Source organism: Arvicanthis niloticus, chromosome 7, assembly GCF_011762505.2.
Source record: "Arvicanthis niloticus isolate mArvNil1 chromosome 7, mArvNil1.pat.X, whole genome shotgun sequence".
Taxonomy (NCBI): domain Eukaryota; kingdom Metazoa; phylum Chordata; class Mammalia; order Rodentia; family Muridae; genus Arvicanthis; species Arvicanthis niloticus.
Genome location: NC_047664.1, coordinates 67,160,288 through 67,180,756, shown reverse-complemented (window position 1 = coordinate 67,180,756; position 20,469 = coordinate 67,160,288). Strand labels below are relative to the sequence as shown.

The 20,469-nt window shown below is 42.1% G+C and overlaps 1 protein-coding gene across 6 annotated transcripts in view; it reads left to right on the top strand.

Annotated features, from left to right (window-relative positions):
- Positions 1 to 625: 625 nt before the first annotated feature.
- The window catches only part of Pds5a (PDS5 cohesin associated factor A), a 95,915-nt gene continuing 76,071 nt past the window's right edge, over positions 626 to 20,469 (top strand). For 4 of the 6 annotated variants that reach the window (XM_034508606.2, XM_076938554.1, XM_034508605.2 and 1 more), the window contains exons 1-2: positions 626 to 768; positions 1,590 to 1,764. In XM_034508606.2, the coding sequence (XP_034364497.1) occupies positions 1,630 to 1,764 (135 nt within the window). In that variant the 5' untranslated portion in view covers positions 626 to 768; positions 1,590 to 1,629. Of the gene's footprint in view, positions 769 to 1,144; positions 1,420 to 1,589; positions 1,765 to 20,469 lie in introns of those variants that run through there. The other 2 variants (XM_076938555.1, XM_076938553.1) reach the window with 2 other exon arrangements.

Here is a 20,469-nt window from a genome sequence, read left to right as displayed (position 1 = left end):
ACGGGAAACCAGCAGTTTCTCCGAGGAATTAACTATTTCTCAACCAGTCCGGTCACATCCCCACCAGACAAGCCTTCAAGGGCTCTGCACTCGGCGGCGGCCAGGAGAGTCGCAAGCCGGCGCCTCCCGGGGTCCGCTTCCCGCCACCGGGGCTCCTCCTCCGCGCGCCCGCTCGGCTGCCGGCCTCCCGGAGGCGCCCGCGCGGGCAGGTCTTGGCGCCAAACGGGTGGCGGCGCTGTCCACCACGCGCGCGGCCGCGTCGGGCTCCAGGGAGGCGGGGGCTCGGCCGGCGGAAGAAGGGGCGGGAGCGAGGCGCGCGGTGCTCTCGCGGGCTCTCGCGCCGCTCGCGTGACGGGCTCCGGGTGTGCACGACGCTCGGGCTCCGCGGGGCACGGGCGGCCGGGAGCGCGCCGCGGCGAGAGGGCGTCTGGTGCGGGTGGGCGCGAGGTGCGGGCGGGCGCGGGGGACGCGCGGGCGTGCACCCGCGCGCGGGCTCTCGGAGGAGCCGCGACCGAGGCTGCGCTTCCTCAGCCCGACGGAGAGCGGCAGTGTCGCCCCGGCCGGCGCACGCTCGGCCCGCTTCTCCCCCCGCGGCGGCTGCTCCTCGGCACCGCCAGCCCCAGCGCCGCTCCGGGGCGGGCGGGCGGCGGCGGCGGCGGGACCGACGGAGCCGCTTTTGTGTGCAGCCCGACGAGGGGCGGCGGCGGCGGCGCAACCACCTGACAGAGGCCCGGCGCTCGCTGCACCGTCCGCCCGCATGAGGAGGAGGTAAAGCGGCGGCCGGGCTCGCGCCCTCGGCGGCGGCGAGGGAGGGACGGAAGGGGAGACCGCAGGGGAGGGCGCGCGCTGAGGCCCGGCGGGGTTGCCCGGAGCGGCGGCTCAGGCCTCGGCGGTGCCGAGTAGCGCCGAGCGACCGAGGGGCTTGAGACGCCGCCGGGCTCGGTTGCTGAAGTTACGGAACAAAATGTGAAGTGCGGAGCCGGGTCCTCCGCTTCCTGGCGAGGGGCTCGGGCCGCGGGCGGCTAGTGGGGGTGGCGGGCTGGCCGGGGAGGGGCGGCCGCGCGGCGGGGACGCCGGGGGCCAGCGGCTCGGCACGGCCACGGCGTTCTGCTCCCGGTCGCCGGCGCCGCGCGTGGGTCCTCTTGGGTACCTAGTTTTGCGGCCTAAGCTGAACCCTCTAGGCCTCGAGTCTCCTTTCCCGGAGGTGACCGGCCAGGCGGGGACCCGGCCGCTTCTCCTGAGTCGGGCTGGGGCCGTTGGGTCGTCGCTGGTCCCCCGAGGCCACCAAACTTCCGACCTAGGTGCTCAGGGGTACATTTCATTGTGAAAAGAGGGCTAGGAAACTCCGGGAGCTGCTCGGCGCCTCTCGCGGCCGGGGCTGCTGCAGCCAAGAACCCCGTGGCACCGGGGCTGACTCAGGTAGAGGTGGCGGACGCCTAGCCGGATCCGAACCCCAGGGAAGGAGCGAGTGGCGGGGTCCCCGGCCTCTCGGGGAAGAAAGGGCCCTTTGCAGATTAGAGATTTTTGAAATGAAAAAGAGGTTACAAAGTCGCCTCTTTCCCGCTGAACTTTGATTTTCTGACCGATAGAGGCCGGTAGAGGACTGTGAAAGAAAAGTTATCCCCCAGGATGGACTTCACGCAGCCGAAGCCTGCCACTGCCCTCTGTGGCGTCGTGAGTGCGGACGGGAAGATCGCTTACCCTCCGGGAGTAAAAGAGATCACCGACAAGATCACCACCGACGAAATGATCAAACGTCTGAAGGTAAGGGTCTGGGGTCGATATCTACGCTCTGGATGGCTTTTGTGACTCTTGTGGTTTCACTGGACTACTCAACCTGGCCTTTGGAATTTTTAGTACTAAGTTTTTAAAGGTATCTTAACCGCCCCGGAAAAGTATTGTTCTAACTTGGAGATAGCTTTGGATAAGTTCTGAAAGGACATAAGTAGCATGGGACATTTAAAGTATGATCATTTTCTAATTTGTTTATTACGTATAAGAACACATGTTTAGTTGCTTCCCTGTGGTTATTTTATTTAATAAATATTGTTCAAGCAGCTCGTACCCTTAAGTGTAGACAGTGATGTACCCGTGAAAGTTCCTGTTTTCATCAACTCCAAAAAAGACTGATATCAGCACAAGCAACCATATTTTCTCCCTTAGATTCTCATAATTTTCTAACGTCTGGAAGTTTTTACAGTAGGCTAAGCTTCATACAGTATACAGATTTTTCAGAATTTGAGCTTAAAGAGAAAAGATTTTAGTACGTGTACCTAAGAAATTTGAGGACTGGATTGGTATTTTTGTGAGGTTTATTTCTCTTGGTGTAAGTGTGGTCCTTAACATCAGTGCTGTCTCTTTTAATTTTGCATTGTCAGTTATGGACTTTTCCTTTTCTGCACTGAATGAGGGCAGTGTTTGTAACGGAATCAGTTTTTAGCAGTAAATTGTCACTTTGGACAACTTTGATTCTCCAGGGGGTGTTGTAAGCAATCTCAGTCATTTTGGTTGTCACGGTTGGGGCTTGGGTGGAAAAGGGAGACAAGGCAGAGTCCTGTGAGGAAGCTCTCAGTCTAGGTGGAAGAGCTTCAACTATTGAAGTAGGCGTTGACAGTGGGAGAGATGACTTGTTTAAGAGAGGATTTGTAACCCAGCTGCTTGAAGGTGCACTTAAAGGTTAAGTCAGACACGGTGGAAGAAACATTGTTGACAACCTGTCTGCCTAATTCGACTTTATAAAATGTATTTTTAGGGCCTGATCTTAGAATTGAGCATAGTGCCTAGTAAATGTTGTTTAAAGTGTTCCTGTGTTTTAGTTTCCATTTTGTTGCCTTCTTGAAAGACCCAGTTTCTTTAATTCAAAGGCACCTTTTCTGTTTTCTTTCCATTTCTTTTTCCAGGGGTGGAGGTGGGGACATGTGCAGGCAGTGTTCTATCACTGAGCTATAACTCAGTCTAAAGCACATAAATCTTTTTGTTGTTTGCAAGACAGAGTCTGGCCTAAAACTTCCTCTGTAGACAAGGCTGGTCTCAACTCTTAGTTCTCTCTGCCTTTGAAGGGTTGGGAATACAGACATGTGCCACCAAGCTTAACTAAAGCCTTTTTTTTTTTTTTTTTTTTTTTTTTTAAAAAGGGAGACTATTGTGTGTGTTTGTGTGTGTACATGCATGTTTATGTGTAGGTATGTTGGCACTGTAGCTGGTCTTTGCTACTTTGTGGGTTCTTTTTCTCACCCTTTATCCCCCCAGTTTCACCCTGTGGGGAGAGAAGAGATAGAGGTCCCTGAATCTAATTTCTTTCTTCCTGTTTCTTTGAGCACAGACTACTAATAAAGTGCAACCAACCCTTCTAAAGGACCCACAGTCACTGACCCCACCTCTCAGGGTCCTAGCATTTATATACCCAGAGATTTCCCAGAATTCCAAATGTACAGATACAAAAACTATCTGCAAGTGGCAAAACCATGCCTCTTCTCATTTAGTCAGCAGCCCCATATCCTCACAACTGGGATTAAAATGAAAATATATTATTATTTTTTTCTTTTTTTTCTTTTTTCTTTTTTTTTTTTTTTTTTTTTTTTTTTTTTGAGACAGGGTTTCTCTGTGTAGCCCTGGCTGTTCTAGAACTCACTCTGTAAACCAGGCTGGCCTCAAATTCAGAAATCTGCCTGCCTCTGCCTCCCAAGTGCTAGGATTAAAGGGAAAACATATTCTTATAATATTTCTCTGATTTTTTTTTTAAGCAAACTTCCAGAATTCTCATACAAGGCACTTTTGTGTATGTTCGTGGAGGCCAGAGGACAGTCTTGGTTATTGTCTACCTCCTTTGAGACAAGGTTTCTGATTGGCCTAGAGTTCACCTATTAAGTTGGGCTGGCTTTCCAGTGAGTGTCATCCTGCTGAGGTTACAGTTGTCTCCAACCACATGGTGCTGGGAAGTGGAGCTCAGACTCAGGTCCTCACACTTAGGAGGCAAACACTTAGCTGTCACTTAGCTGTTTCCCCAGCTACCTGAAGTGAATCTCACTACTTAAAGAATATTAATGCTTCCTCAGACTATACTGTGTATTTTGAGTAAGAATCCAAACTAAGAAAAAGCTGCTCAATACAATTAGCATTGCATGTCTGTGTGTGTTTGTCTTGTATCCCCCACCCCGGTGTTGTTTTGGAGAGAGGGCAGTCTTCTATGTAGTTCTGGCTGTCCTAGAACTCATGTAGTCCAGACTGGCTTCCTCTGCCTTCTGAGTGCTAGGATTAAAGGTGACCTGCTCCAGTGTTGAGACAGGGTCTTACTGTTTAACTCAGGCTAGTCTTCAACTCACATCGTTTTTTCTTCAGCTACCAGATTTGGGGAAGCTGGGATTATAGGTGTGTGCTACCAAACCTAGCAATCATTTAGTTTTGATTAAATGTTCAAATTAAGAGTATTGAAATAGCCAGGCAGTGGTGGCGCACGCCTTTAGTCCCAGCACTTGGGAGGCAGAGGCAGGTGGATTTCTGAGTTCAAGGCCAGCCTGGTCTACAGGGTGAGTTCCAGGACAGCCAGGGCTATACAGAGAAACCCTGTCTCGAAAAACAAAAACAAAACAAAAAAAGAAAAGAAAAAAAGAAAGAAAAAAAAGAATATTGAAATAAACCAAGTGGTGGTGGTTCACACCTTAAGTCTCAGCACCAGCGGCAGAGGCAGGTGGATCTCTAAGAGTCTGCATTGGCTGAGTTCTAAAGCTACATGGAGAAACCTTGTTTTATAAAACCAAAAAAAAAAAAAAAAAAGTAAAAATAAAAAATTGAGATAGCCAGACATGGTTGTTGTCACATTTAATTCCAACACTTCAGAAGAGACAGGAGGATATCTCTGAGTTTGAGGCCAGCCTGGTTTAAATAGGCTCATAGCTGTTCTTGGACAGCTAGGAGTACACAGTGAGACCCTGTCTCCAAAAATAGAATATTGAAACCTTGAATTCTGAGGTTGAACATAGGGGTTTTTTTTGTTTGTTTTGTTTTGTTTTTAAATAGGAAGATACGGGGCCAGCTAGATTCATTATAAGTGCACTGAATCTGAAAACTTGAGTTGGGTCTTTATGGAAGGAGGAGAGAATGGCTTCCCACAGTTGTCTCTGAGACCTCCACATGCAAGCCATGCATAGTCTCTCTCACACACATGCTCTTTAAGTAAAATGCAATGAAAAAAAAATGTAAAAACAGATAGGAAATTATGGCTTTATATATTTTCCACATACAGATATATTAAATATTAGAATTATTCTAAACTGTGAAAGTCAAGGTCAACACTGGGCTTGCTATCCATCTATTTAATGTATTCTTTTGTAAGTTAAAGTTGACATGTTTTTATCAATTTTAATTTTCTGCTTTTTTATTTTTTATTATTATTTTTAAGACACAAACTTGCTTTGAACCCCAGGCTGCCCTCAAATTTGGTCTTTCTGTCTCATCTTCACAAGCTAAGTACTAGAATTAGAAGTATGATGTGTAGCACCACACTGAGCTCATGCTCCTGTGCGTGCGTGCGCTCTCTCTGACAAAGGTCATATAGCTTAGGCTGGCCTTGATCTTTCTAACTCCATGTCTGAAAATGCTTTGATTAGAAGTGTATACCATTATGCCTCAGGATTGAATCTAGGAATTGATGCATGCTAGACTGGTACCTTACTAGTATCCTCTGACCAGTATCCTCAGCCAGTGTTCCCCTTCATATTACCTACTTTTGAGAGAGGATCCCATGTAGGTATGAACAGGCTAACCTCAAAATTCTGATCCTCTTATAACCTAGGGATTACAGGCATGTACCACTACATGAACTTCACTCCATAATTATAAAACAGTTTGTGTGTAGGTTGGCATGTGCCATGTTGTATATGTGGAGGTCAAAGAACAATTTGAAATAGTTCTTTCTTTTCTATCACTTGGATGCCAGGGATTGAATTGATTGCCAGATTTGGTTGCATTTTGTTGCTTAAACACCTTTACTTACTACTGGCTCCATAAAGAAATTCTGAAACCTCTTAACAGATGACAAAAATTAGGTCCATAGTACTTAAATGACCAAGTAGCATTCATCAGAATCAGTTAAAAGCTGACTAGTGGCAGATCCAGGGCACTGGTATTGTATTTGTTTTGGTTCTGATGTAGCTTGCTTCTGAGGCAGCTTTACTACATATAACTAAAGATTGGTGATGAAAATATTACATTTAAAGGTTTTTGTGTGGTAGTGCATTTCTACAGCACATGTGTTGGAGAGACAGGAAGACAGTTTTGTACAGTTGGTTTTCTCCTACCTTTCTGTGTTCTTGGGATCAAACTCAGGTTTGTTAGGTTGTTAGGTTTGGATGTTGCCTTTAGTCTCTGAGCCATATCAATAGCTCATGAGTCTTGATTTGAGATGGGGAGAGAGAGGGCGGGCAAGTGGGCCTATTGATAGATACAAAGCTGGCCTCAAGCTTGCTGTGTAGCTGAGGATGACCTTGAACTTGTCATTCTCCTGCCTCTACCTTCCAAGCACTGCCATTACACTCCTCTTTGCTGGGTTTATACAATGTACCTAGAACATCCCAATGCTGGCATAGTAAAAAACAAAACAAAACAACTTTTGAGACATGGGTCTCCATAGCCATAGGTCTTTCTACATGGACCAGGCTGGCCTCAAACTCAGAAAGATTTGCCTGCCTCCGAAGTGCTGAATTGAAGTTGTACACCATAGTGGCTGGTCTTAGTAAAATTTTAATTTCTGTTTCTGGAAAACTACTTTATCTGTTTTGCAAGGTTTGGTTACAGTTGCTTTGGTCCCCTGAATATACCAGGATCATTTCTGCTTTAATAGATGGTTTCCATTATATAGCCTCCATACATTCTTTTTCTATAGTTCTCATTTCTTACTAAGGAAAGTGTCTTAGATTTCATATTTGGTAGTTTTTAACTCCTTCAGGTCATACACCCAGAGTTTTGATTTTATGCTGGTTCATTTGTTTCTTTGATTTGTCCTCTGTGCAAGCTTTACAAATACAGGCACTAGATCAGATTAGTTCACTTTTGGTTCTTACAGTATACTTTTTCATCATAATACCTGGTACATGGATACACAACAAATATTTGTTAAATGATTAAATATTTTCATGGTTAAGTATTTAAAATTCCTCTTACTCTTAACCTACATTTTAAAAAAATGTGTGTGTGCTTACTTGTAAACGTTAGAGAATACTCTTGGGAGTCAGTTATCTCCTACCTTGTTGAAGCAGGGTCTCTCTTGTTTATGCTAACTAAACTAGCTGGCCTGCAACTTGTAGAAAAATTTTCTCCTGTTTTGCATTAAGAATACTGAAAATATGTTGGTTTTGGAGGAAATTTAAAATGTTAAAAGATATCTTTTCCCATTCTACCCTAATTCTAATATAGGATTATAAACATTTGTAACTTCTTTTTAATCTGTTTGACTTTTGGAGGGGACAGTTTGTTTTGTTTTTTTTTGAGACAGGGTTTTCCTGTGTAGCCCTGGACTCACTCTGTAGAACAGACTGGCCTCAAACTCACAGAGATCCACTGTCTCTGCCTCCTGGGTGCTGGAATTTAAAGGCATGTACCACCATTGCCCAGTCTTTCATATTTGTTTTAAATCTTTATTTTTGTCTATGTACTGGGTTTGAGCTCAGGGGGTTCACCATGCTTGGCCAGTGTTCCAACACTGAGCTACAGCCTCAGCTCTGACCTAAACTTTTATTTTTAGGTACAGTTATTTTATGTGTATGAGTCTTTTGCTTGCATGTATGTCTGTATGTATGTGTGTGCTTTGTGTCCTCATAGGTCAGAAGAAGGCACTTGTATCCCCTGGAACTGGGGTTACAGATATTTGTGAACTGTTGTGTTGGTGCTGGGAATTGAACACTGCTGTGTTCAATCCTCTGGAGAGCATCCAGTGTTCTTAACTGCTGGCCCATCTCTCCAGCCCACCATAACTTTTCTAATGCAGTCATGCAGTGTATCTTTAAGTTCTACAGTCTGGTTCTCTTATTTCCTCCTTAGACTTAGTTACTAAGTGTTATGGCAAGTACACTATTTGGTCAGAGCTGTGTCCATGGAGAAACATACGTCATTTGCCCTTTTAATTATGCTGCTTAATACTCATTCACATTTGGTCGGTTCTCCATTGTGAAGAAAGTTGTTAGAAAAAGCAGTGCTTTAGGAGATACTTTATTAGAATAGCTGTTTTCTAGCAGTCCTACTTTGCTTTTCTGTTGTTGTGTTAAACTGTAGGTTACAGTTCATCTGGGGAAGCTAAGGCAGGAACTAAGCAGAGACTAAGGAGGAGCTAACTTGGTTTACGGAGTTGTTCTCTATGGCTTGCTCAGTTTTCATCTGTAACCCAGGACTACCTGTCTAGGAGTGGCACTGCCCATAGAGGGCTGGACCCCTTTAAATCATTAACCAAAAACATACCCCCAACTTTCCTGAGCTAGAGGTGGGCAAATCTCTTCAAGGTCAGCCCACTCTGGCCAACCAGAGCTACACAGTGAGACCCTGTCTCAAAAAACAAACAAAAAGCAAGAGCAGAGAAAATGCCCCACAGACGCGCCTACACACCAATCTGATGAAGGCAATTTCTCAGTCGAGGTTTCTTCTTCTAGGGTGACACTAATTTGTGTCCCGTTGACAAAAATTTACAATGAACCATCTTTAGAAACAAATGTCAAACTCTGTATTCTGAGTTGAAGTTCAGACTGCTTAAAATGAGTGTGTTGACTTGGGTATCCTTTTTAATACTAGTGTCTTGCTGTGCAGCCTTAATTGGTCCTGGAATTCGTACTAATTTCCTGCCTCTTAGATTTCATGAACCACTGTCCAGACAAAGAATCTCCCCTCTCCAAACTGAGGATTGAACTAAGGCAAGTGCTCTACTAAGCACTGGGCTGCTTTTCCCAGTACCAGCTTCCTCCCTCCCCTATTGGTCACAGCTCCTTGAGGGGGAGCAAAGTGGGAGCCTGAGTGGCATCAGTGTAGTCTAGCCATGCTTTACGAGCTTGCACAGGTGATAGGAGACTCGTGGCTAAAGGCCATGTTGTACAAGCCCACTGAGCCTCCCATCATCTCCAGCAGGATGGTGTGTCTCGGAGGTGGGTCTTTACTTCTGGCTTCTCCATGGCTAGCACCTCCTTGGCTTTGCACAAGCTACTGAGCAGTGAGCACAGTGCCCACTGCAGGTCTTAGTTCAGGTGCCACCTCTGGCAGGTGCTATACAACCGCATCAGATCCTCATAGGACATGCCTAGCAGCTGGTTCAGGTCCATGTCATATAGTATGTGAACTTGAGGAAGTTCTGCTTCTTTTACTCTACTTCCACCATCTTGCTTGGTGCTCAGACAAGAATGCATCACCTGCAGTTATCTTTCTAGGAGTAGGCCTTTTACTTTTCCTTGTATAAGGTGTTATTTATCTTATAGTCCCGGCCCAGATTTTGGTAGCTCTTTTATTCTGGTGGCCTTATTTCCAGTTTTAGTAGAAGTTGGTTTATAAATCAAAATATAGTGTTTGCCCATAGGATATAATTCCTTCAAGTTCTCTGAATATACAAAGCTAGGAAATAAACTTAAGTTTATTTAATCAGTAAGTCAAATGCTTGTTTTGATACCTCCATTTGAAACTCTAATTATATAAAGTTTTTTCTAAGGTTTCTCCATTGTATATTTAGGGTTTTTTTCTTTTTTACGGGGTAGGCCTCTTTTTAATAACATTGATAAACTTATTCATACTATTTTACTTAAGCACAAAGTAAATTCACATCTTTATCAGTACCATTTATAAGGTTTCTTTCTTTTGTTAAAAATTGAGGTGCTAGGGTCTCAGACTTATGGTATACCGCAAATACCTGCCTACAAGATTTCTCTGCAGCTCGTTCCATTTTAAAATTTTATTATTACTGTGTATATATCTGTATGATTTATGTTTCATGGCATGTGTCAGAAGACAACTTTGTGGAGTTGGTTCACTTTGACCTTTATGTGATTTCATGGAATTGAACACAGGTTGTGGGGTTTTCTTTATCCTTGTAGAATAATTATACCATTTTGTTTATTCGGTTTTATCACTTCTTTAACTGGAATTTATAAACTTTTTGGTTTTTAAAGACAGGTTTTCTTTTTTTAGCCCTGGCTATTCTGGAACTCACTCTGTAGACTAAGCTAGCCTTGAACTCAGAGATTTACCCACTTCCCAAGTGCTGGGATTAAAGTCATGGGCCACCATGCCTGGTTTATGGTTTACGTTTTAAATAGACTACATTTTTAGAGTAATTTTCGGTTCACAGCAAAATTAACTGAAAGGTAGAGTTCCCAGCCAATCCCTTACCACAGTCTATCCTAGTGGGATACCTTTGTCCAAATAGCACACTGTTATCACTGAAGTTCATATTCCTATTTTTGCTTCATTTTTCCTTGGTTTCTAAATATTTACTCATGTATTTACTCCTTTAAAATAGTTGTTACATTTATTTCTTTTGTGTGAGTGAGTGAGTGAGTGTGTGTGTGTGTGTGTGTGTGTGCATGTGTGTGCATGCACATGCCACAGCATACATGTGGAGGCCAGAAGATAATCTTATGGGAGTTTGCTCTCTTTTTCTACTGTGTGGGTTCTAGCAATTGAACTCAGATGGCCAGGCTTGGCAGCAAAGGCACTTACCCACAATTTTCACTAGCATTTTATTTGATTTTTAAATTTAATTGTTGGAGACAGTTTGGTCATGTAGCCCTAGGCTAGCTCTAACTTTAGGCTTTCTTATGTTATTATCTCAATGCTAGGATTACAGTTCAGACTCATAATGCCTACCTTCCTGTGTATTTCTCTTTTCTAAAAAATTTGAGACAGTCTCATGCTGCCCAGGCTGGCCTCCAACTAATTTATGTATCCAGGGGTGAACTTGAACTTGACCCTCCTGTTTCTTTTTCCACCCTCCAAGTGCTAGGATCACAGGTATGTACTGCTGCTATTCACTACTATTTTTGTGTATGTTTGTCTCTGCTGGGTTTTGTTTTGTTTGTTTTTGTCATTTTAACACAGAGAACTAGAGTTCTCTGGAAAGAGAAACCTAATTTGAGAAAATGTCTCCATCAGATTGTATATAGGCAAGTTAATAAGTATTTTCTTGATTCATGATTGATGTGGGAGGACCTAGCCAACTGGGGATGATTCCACCTTTGGGCAGGTAGTCTTGATACACGAAAGCAGGCTGAGCAAGCCATGGCAAGCAAGCCAGTAGGCTCCTCTGTGGTCTCTGTTTCAGCTTCTGCTTCCAGGCTCCCACCTTGAGTTCCTGCCCTGATTTCCTTGATGGTGGACTGTAAGCTGTAAGACCATATTAACTCTTTCACGGCCAAGATGCTTTTCATCATGTGCTTACCATAGCCATAGAAACCTGCAGCTGCTAGTGCTATGTGGAGTGTGTGTGTGATGGTGTGTATTTGTGTGTGTATGACCATGTGTATATACACACACATATCTGTATATGGAGACCAGAAGACAGTATTAGGTGTTTTCTGTCACTCCTACATTTCCTTTTTCCCTCCCTCCCTTCTTCCCTCTCTCCCTTTTTCCTTCCTTCCTTCCCTCCCTTGTTTTCTGTGTCCTTTTTTCTCTTCCCTTCCTCTCTCCTCCTCTTGACATGCTTTCTCTTTGGACCTGGAGTTCACCGAACAGAATGATTGCCTGGTTACCCAGGCACATTCTTCTTACCTCTGTGTGGTTACAGGTGTAGACTGCATGCCCCCCAGTTTGTTTGTTTTTTTTAAGTGTGTCTTTATGTAGACCAAGCTGGCCTTGAACTCAAATATCCTCCTGCCTTGGGGTGTTTCACCTCACTTGGCTCCAACCAGTCTTTGTTCTTTTTAGTTCAAGATTTATTTTTGTTTATGTGTATGTGTGTCTGTCTGTCTGAGAGTATGCCACATTTATATGAACCCCCCTAAAGGCCAGAAGAGAGAGCTGGATCCTCAGCAGCTGGAGTTCTAGGTTGTTAGGAGCTGTCTGACATGGATGCTGGAAACTAACCTTGTATCCTCTGGAAGACCAGCAAGCAGCAAGTTCTCTTAAGTCCTCTCTCTACCTCCCACCACCCTGTTGTGTTTGTTTTCAATATGGATACTGAGGATCTGAGTTGGAGTTTTCACACTTACACAGCAGTTACTTTACTCATTGAGCCATCTTTTGGCTGTTTCCATTCTATTTCTTTGAGTTGTTTTGTTGTTTGTTTGGTTTCTTTCTTTTTTGTTTTTGAGTCAGGGTTTCTCTGTGTAGCCCTTGCATCCTGGAACTCACTCTGTGGACCAGGCTGGCTTGGAACTGGGAGATGCTCTACCACCCAGCTTTGGTTCTATTTCTTAACATGGTAAATCCTGAACACTTACATATTGTTTATACTTTTTCTTTAAACCTAACTAAGTGGAGTTTATCACCTAAGTTTAAAAATTATATTTTTTCATTGTCCTTGTAAGTGTGTGAGTGCACATGTGTCATGGCACACGTGTGGATGTCAAGAGGACAACTTGAAGGAGTCAGTTCTCTCTACCTAATAGCAGTCCAGGGTTTAACTCAGATGGTCAGGCCTGACAGCAAGTACTTTAACCTACTGAATCATCTTGCCAGCCCTAAATTGGCCCTTAATATTTTTAGTTTTTGCATATGTGGCCAAAGTGAACATTTAAGTACTCATTTTAAGTGGATTTTAGAGGACTTTTATTTATTTATTTTATTTATTTATTTTTTTAAAGTTTATATATATTTGCTTTTTCAAGACATGGTTTCTCTGTGTAGCCCTGACTGTTTTGGAACTCACTCTATAGACCAGGCTGGCCTTGAACTCAGATCTGCCTACCTCTGCCTCCCAAGTGCTGGGATTAAAGGCATGTATGACCACTGCCAGGCTAAGATTTTAAAACTTTTATTTATGTGTATGAGTTTTAGCCTGGATGTAAATATGTGTACCATAGGTGTGCCTGGTACCCACAGAAGCCAGAAGGGGCATCACATCTCCTGGACTGCAGTTACTGATGGTTTGAGTCACCATATGTGCTCTGGGAACCAAAACCAGGTCAGCAAGTGTACCTAACTGGCGAGGTACATCTCTAGTCCTCCAAAAAGGCTTTTAAATACTGTTTTTTGTTTGTTTGTTTGTTTTGTTTGTTTGTTTGTTTTTCGAGACAGGGTTTCTCTGTGTAGCCTTGGCTGTCCTGGAACTCACTCGGTAGACCAGGCTGGCCTCGAACTCAGAAATCCGCCTGCCTCTGCCTCCCAAGTGCTGGGATTAAAGGCGTGCGCCACCACTGCCCAGCTTAAATACTGTTAATAAACATCATGCTTTAAAGTCGATGGATTGTTCTCAAGTTCTTGAGGTTTTTTTTGTTTTGTTTTGTTTTTTGTTTTTTGTTTTTTTCTTTTTCTTTTTTTTCTTCTTCTTCGAGACAGGGTTTTTCTGTGTAGTCCCGGCTGTTCTGGAACTCACTTGGTAGACCAGGCTGGCCTCGAACTCAGAAATCCGCAGAAATCCGCCTGCCTCTGCCTCCCAAGTGCTGGGATTAAAGGCATGCGCCACCACGTCCTGGCAAGTTCTTGAGTTTTTAAGTAGCACTTGATGTTTTCTTTTTGCATGTGTGTCATTGATCTTATGTGACATGCTTGAGTGTATGTGCTTTCACATGTGAACAGGTGAGTGCCCTCAGAGGCCAAAAATACTGGATCCCCTGGAACTGGAGTCACAGGTGATTGTGAGCCACATGGGTTTTGGCAGCTTGGGGCCTTTACCAGATCAGTACATGCTTTTACCCATGAACCATCTCTTCAACCCTCTTACTTTGTTTTAGGCTTTTACTTTATATGTATCAGTGTTTTGTAGGCATATATATATATATATATATATATATATATATATATATATATATATCTTGATCTTGTACATATAGTGCCTATGGTCAGAAGAGGACATTGTATCCCTGGGACTGTGTGAGCTGTCATGTGGGTGCTGCTGGAAATTGAACCTGGTCCTTAGGTGTTCTTAACCACTGGGCTATCTCTCCAGTCCTTCCACCTTCACTTTAAGTAAAGTGATCTTGATACAAAGAAAATAATTGTGAATGTTAGAAATATATTTTATAACTCTATATACTTTTAGATATAACTATATATTTAATTGTCATTTTACTTTTCTAAATGATGCTGTCTAAAATATATTATTATTACTATCATTAATTTTATTATTATTAATTTTCTTTATGACTATGTAGCCCAGGATCCCCTGGAACACACAATTATTAATTTTATTATTTTACTGGTGCTTTAAAAAAATGTAATTTAACAAAAGTAGTCTTAATGTATTTACTTGTAAAGGCAGACATTCTAGGTTTCCAAATGTTTTTCATGACATCCTGTTCCTTCTCATTTGAACTGATGGCTACAGGTACAACACTTTAGCATTTAAAAGTTAAGTAGAAGTGGCACTTCTTAGATATTTTATTAAAGAGAACTTTGCTTTTTTTGGTTTTGTTTATTTGACATAGGGTCTGATGCTGTAGTGCAGACTGGCTTTAAACTAAGCAATCCTCCTGCCTTAGCCTACTAATTATATGATTAGTGTTGAGATTAAAAGTGGGAGTCCTAGGCCATTGTTTGTTTCATCTTTTCTAAAGCAAGAGGGTCAATAAAGACTGATTGGCACGTGATAATCCAAAACTGATAATTTTTTTCATTTGTTTTTTTTGTTTTTCATGATATGTTTCTCTGTGTAATAGCCCTGGCTGTCCTGGAACTTGCTCTGTAGAGCAGTCTGTCCTCAAATTTCCAGAGATTCATCTGGCTATGCCTCCCAAGTGCTGGATTAAAGGGATGCACCACCACACCTAGCTAATAATTTTTATTTACATACTAGATGTGATCCCAGTTGCACTTTTGTTGTTGTTGTTTCCAAGACATGGTTTCTCTGTATAGCCCTGGCTGTCCTGGAACTCACTCTGTAGACCAGGCTGGCCTCGAATCCAGAAATCCACCTGCCCCTGCCTCCCAAGTGCTGGGATTAAAGGCCTGCGCCACCACTGCCTGGCCCCCAGTTACACTTCTGAGTCATCAAAAATGAAACCTTTATATGAGTTTATTACTTTTTGATTCATTTGCAAACTGGAAATACTTAATGTTGTTATTTAACAGAATATTTAGGATTGCAAATTACTCAAATGAGAGCAGTTATATCCAAGTGTGGTTGGGTATGTCTGTAATTATAGCACTCAGGAAGCAGAAACTGAGGAAGCTTGGCTTTGAGGTTAACCTGGGCTACACATAAGCAAAAACATAGATAAGGAGAGGAAAGAGACCTTTGTTCTCTAGTTGTTTCCAATATTTTCTTCTTTGTAATTAGCTTGTTTGGGATACTTGGTTATTGTATCTATAGTTTATCTTTGATTATTATTATGTGTGTGTGTGTGTGTGCATACATGAACATGGTTTCCCAGTGTAGTTCTGACTGTCCTGAGATTTGCTGTGTAGACCAAGCAGCTTTGAACTCAGTCCTGCCTCTGCCTCTGAAGTGCTGGGATCAAAGTGCTTTTTGTTGTTTTAGGGAAATACTCAATGGTTAACTCTTCAAAGGTTTATCCCTTATTTTTCCCCCTTCTCTAATTTCTTAATGTTGTCTGACAGTTTGCTATCAATTCCATTTCTCTGTCCAAGTGACCCTTGTTAATGTTTGTTGTTTTAATCCATTGATCATTTTGGTTTTTGTGTGTATGTATTTATGTGCACAAGACACCAGGGATGTTGAATTCCTGTATGCATGCACACAGGAGTGGAGGCCAGAGTGCACTGCTATGTATCTGCCTTTTCTGATCTCCACTTTATTTTTTGGGTCTCTGACTGGATTTGGGGCTTACCTGTTTGGTTTTACTGCCTGGATGCCAAACCCTTGAGATGCTTGTCTCTACCAGTTTGCCCACCTATTCCTGGGATTATAGGTCCTGTCCTCCTGGAACATGCTGGCCTCTTACTCAGATCCCATAGCCTTTGCATCCTGAGTGCTGAGGTAACAGTCATGATACCTGGCATCACCTACGAGCCTTTTTGTCTGTTTCTTTACAATTTTACATATTTACATATTTATTTAATGTGTATAGGTGTTTGTCTGCATGTGTGTTTGCCTGCAGAGGGTATTGGGTGCCCTGGAACTGGTCTTAGGGATAGTTGTGTGCCCCTGTGTGTTTGCAGGGGCCCAATCCCAGATTCTATGGAAGAGCAACAAGTGCTCTTCATCACTGAGTCATCTCCCCAGCCCCTGTGAGCTTTTAGTACTGTGTATTATACATTAGGTATTGAGTTTCAGTTCACAACAGGATAATCTTAGAAACTGAGAATAAACAAATGTTAACAGGTTGTTTCACAGTGTAATAGTATTGGATCAAGTGCATTTTTTATTTTTATAAGTGTATTAAAATTAAAAACAAAATATCTCACTTGACTCTATACTACTTAGGATTTGAGAAAGACGTCTAGACCATCTAATTTCCAGGTTCAAATTTCCTCTTGCTCCTTTTTCATAGCTAACTGCTTTTCTTACAGTAGTTGGGATCATTTAACTGAGCCCTCACTGTGAAATCCTCCTCAGCTGCTTCATCTGTCTGAAGAGTTCAAAGTGGTTGGGTGACAATCTCAATTACAGAGTGTAGAAAGTAATGCTGTATTCTAAGGTGATTGGATACATTCTTCTCGTGAAAACCCAAACCCAAACCATAAGTTAGCTGACTAAATGTTATAGTGGAAACAAAAAAAAATTGACTATAGCAATACACACACACACACACACGCACACACTATGATCTTAAGTATAGTAGTGAAAGGGGGCCCTCTGATTTATGCCTTCAGTTTTTAGGCCTGTGTTCAGTGATAGAAGTAGCAGTTTGTCACTAACCCAGAGCATATATTACAGTTTAAAGATAGAACCTGACTGTTTGACAGGTGAGCTCACATACCTGACTGTAGCGGCGAGCCATTCCGAGCTGACTGTCTCACTGATGTTTACTGTGGGAGGACAGTTGTAAAGTTCATGGGGTGCTGAGACTCAGAGATCCTCACCACTTAAATTCTAATATTTAGACATTCTTTTTTAGTTTGGTTTTCTAGGGCTATTTGTTTGTTTGGTTGGTTTTTAAGAGTCTTGCTTAGGGCTTGACTTAACCTGCAAATACTGAAATGAATGGGTATGCCTGTCATGCCCTGCAATTAACTAATTAATTAAAAAAATTTTTCAAAGAGTTTTTTTTTTTTTTGTGTGTGTGTGTGTGTGTGTGTGTGTCGTCCTGGCTACCGTGGAATTCACTTTGTAGACCAGGCTGGCCTTGGACTTAGAGATCCACCTGCCTCTGCCTCTCTTGTGCTGGTATTAAAGACTTGCACCACCTCTGGCTGGCCAAATTTTAAGTACTTGTTAAAAAGACACTTGTAAATAATTTACTTAGATAGATTGATTTTATTTCTTGTTAGTTTTCCTATATAGGATAAAATAGAAGTAGTTGGTCACTATTTTTTAAATAATTATTTATTTTATGTACATGAATATGTTATAGCTGTCTTCAGACACACCAGAAAATGGCATTGGATTCCATTATAGATGGTTATGAGCTAACATGTGATTGCTGGGAATTGAACTCGGGACCTCTTGGAGAACAGTCAGTGCTCTTAACCACTGAGCCATTTTTCTAGCCCCTGGTTATTATTCTTAAAACTGTTCACATTTGGATTTTGAGAATTTTTTGAGACAGGGTCTCTTATAGCCCAGGCTAATTTTGTGCATTCTGTATAGTCAAGGATGACCTTAAACTCATGATCCTCCTGCCTCTACCTCCCAAGTGTTGGGATTATAAGCTTGCACCATTTCGCTTAGTTTTTCTCACTTAAAATTCTATTTATTGATTGGCCGATTGATTGATTGATTGATCATTTATTTGTCTGTGGAGACACATTGTCTCTTCTTTTACCATGTGGGTTTTAGGAATTGAGTTCTTATCTGGGTTTGGAAGCAAGCGCCTTTACTCACTGAGCCATCATGGTGAGCCTCTTGGGTTTTGTTTTTGTTTTTTGAGACTCTCTATATGGCACTGGCTGTCCTGAAACTCTGTCTGCAGACTAGGCGGACATCAAACTCACTGCCTCTGGGCTTAGGCATATGCCTCTACGCTCAGCTCTTCATCTTTTTAAACCTAGTTATTGTGGTATGCATTTTGTACATAATGTTATCAGAAGTGTTAACTAATACAGATCTTTCTTTTCTTTATTTCTTTATTTTTTTGAGATAGGCTTCACGTAACACTATCAGATCTCAAACTTTGAATATAGTTGAGGATGACCTTGAGCTCTTGATCCTCCTGCTTGAACTGTTTGGATTACATATAAATGTTGTGCCTAGCAGCACAGGGTTTCCAGAGAAGAATTTGCACATGTTGGACCTAAAGATCCAAAACCAGGGGACTCGCTCCCCCATAAACACTTTCACTTCAATAACATGAGGTTTATTGATGATAAGATGACAACCAGTATACTGGGGTTCTCCAGCATGCAGGCAAGAAGAACCCCAAATTAAAGCTAAGGGCAGATTATATACCATTTTTACAGAATTTATGAGGACAGTTATACAATTAACTCTTAAATAATAACCACAAAGGCTAAATTTCAAACAGCCGTTCCCAGGCCTGGTTTCTAAGTAACTCAGGTTTGCACCTTATCTTTTACAACAAAGAGGGTCAGCTTAAGTAGCTTCTGTTTACCCAGGTTTACTGTGTTAAGGGCCCATCTCTCTAATAAACTCCTATCTTGAGTCTTCCTGGAATGTTTGTTTGAGTCTTTAAAATGTGCTTCTCCTGGGATATGTCCCTGGGGGGAGTTAATGTTTGAGTTTAAAACTGAAATCAGAGCTTCTTTTTAATCTTAAGTTTCTACACACAGAGATAAGTTGCTAGTTTACCTCTGCTGCTAGTTATTATAATATTGTAAAACACATCCGAGCTCAATAGGTATTAAAATAGTAGTCTTAGAATTGATGAAATATGGGGATTTTTGTCTGCTGTTACTTTTTCTATTATGACTAACACTTTTTCTATTATGTCTAAACAAAAATTTTATGTTTCTGTCTTTATTTTACAGTCACAGAAATAATAATCATATTTAATTTAAGTCATTTGTTCATTGAAAGGCAGAACTGAATTGATACTGGTATCTGAGTAAACCCAAAATATAACATGTCTTTCTATTGCTATAAGTAAGAGGTTCATTTTGGAGATTGGGGCAGCATGAGTATCTGTGTATTGCACAGTGCCCTGCTTGGCATGACTTACATAACAGTAGAAACTATCCAGGCTAAAGACTCAGGACTTTCAGGGTGGTGATCTAGGATAACATTAAAGCATGATTGAAACAGTTTCACGTTGTTAGGGAGTCAGTTAGGTAAGAATGACAACACAATTTGATTGGAGATTTTGAATTCATATTAAAGATAAATTCACTAAGGCCAAAAAAAAAAAAAATAGAAGAGTTCATAGGTAGTTTTAAAAGGAAATTGTGCAGTTAAGGATGCAGGAGGCAAAACATGTTTGAAATGAGAGTTCTAGGTGCTACTAAGGTTTTATAAGATGAAGAACACTGATGAGACAAATTAGAACTGCTTTCAATAATTAAGCTAAGACTAAAAGTATGAATTTGATCTTTCAGGAGCATATTGAGGCACATAGTCATTCTGTGAAGAGTTATGAAAGCCAAAGATTAGTTGGGTCTTTGATCTCTAATTAATTGCAAGTCTGGATTCTTAGTTGGGACATCTGGATTTAGAAATTTACTGAGGATTTGTATCTATATTCCTGGATTTAATATTTATCAGCAATATAAGATGTAGATAAAAGTTTCTTTTCTGGAGTTTACTTTTTTTTTTTGTTTTTGGTTTTGGTTTTGGTTTTTTTTTTTTTTCGAGACAGGGTTTCTCTGTGTAGCCCTGGCTGTGCTGGAACTCACTCTGTAGACCAGGCTGGCCTCGAACTCAGAAATCCACCTGCCTCTGCCTCCCAAGTGCTGGGATTAAAGACGTGCGCCACCACCGCCCGGCTGGAGTTTACTTTCTATAGAGAAGAATTTTATTCAGTTTCTCTGACCTGCATAGAGCAGAGATTCAGTGGCTTCTGCATCTTTACTTCCAAGTGCTAGGATTATCATCACAGCCTGTAACTTTAATTTTTTCAAAACCTATTTTTAATGATGGTTCTTAAATGCTTTAACCTCCCTTCTAGCCCAGCACCCACCAGAGATAGTGGAAAAGAAAGGATATGGGGGAAGTGGACCCGTTTAGAAAGGTTCTTTGGAGCATCTCCTGTCCATGCTGTCAGGAAATCAGCAGTTCAGTTCATAGGTCAGCAGTGGCAGCTGGATCTATTTGCAAACACTTCATGAATACAC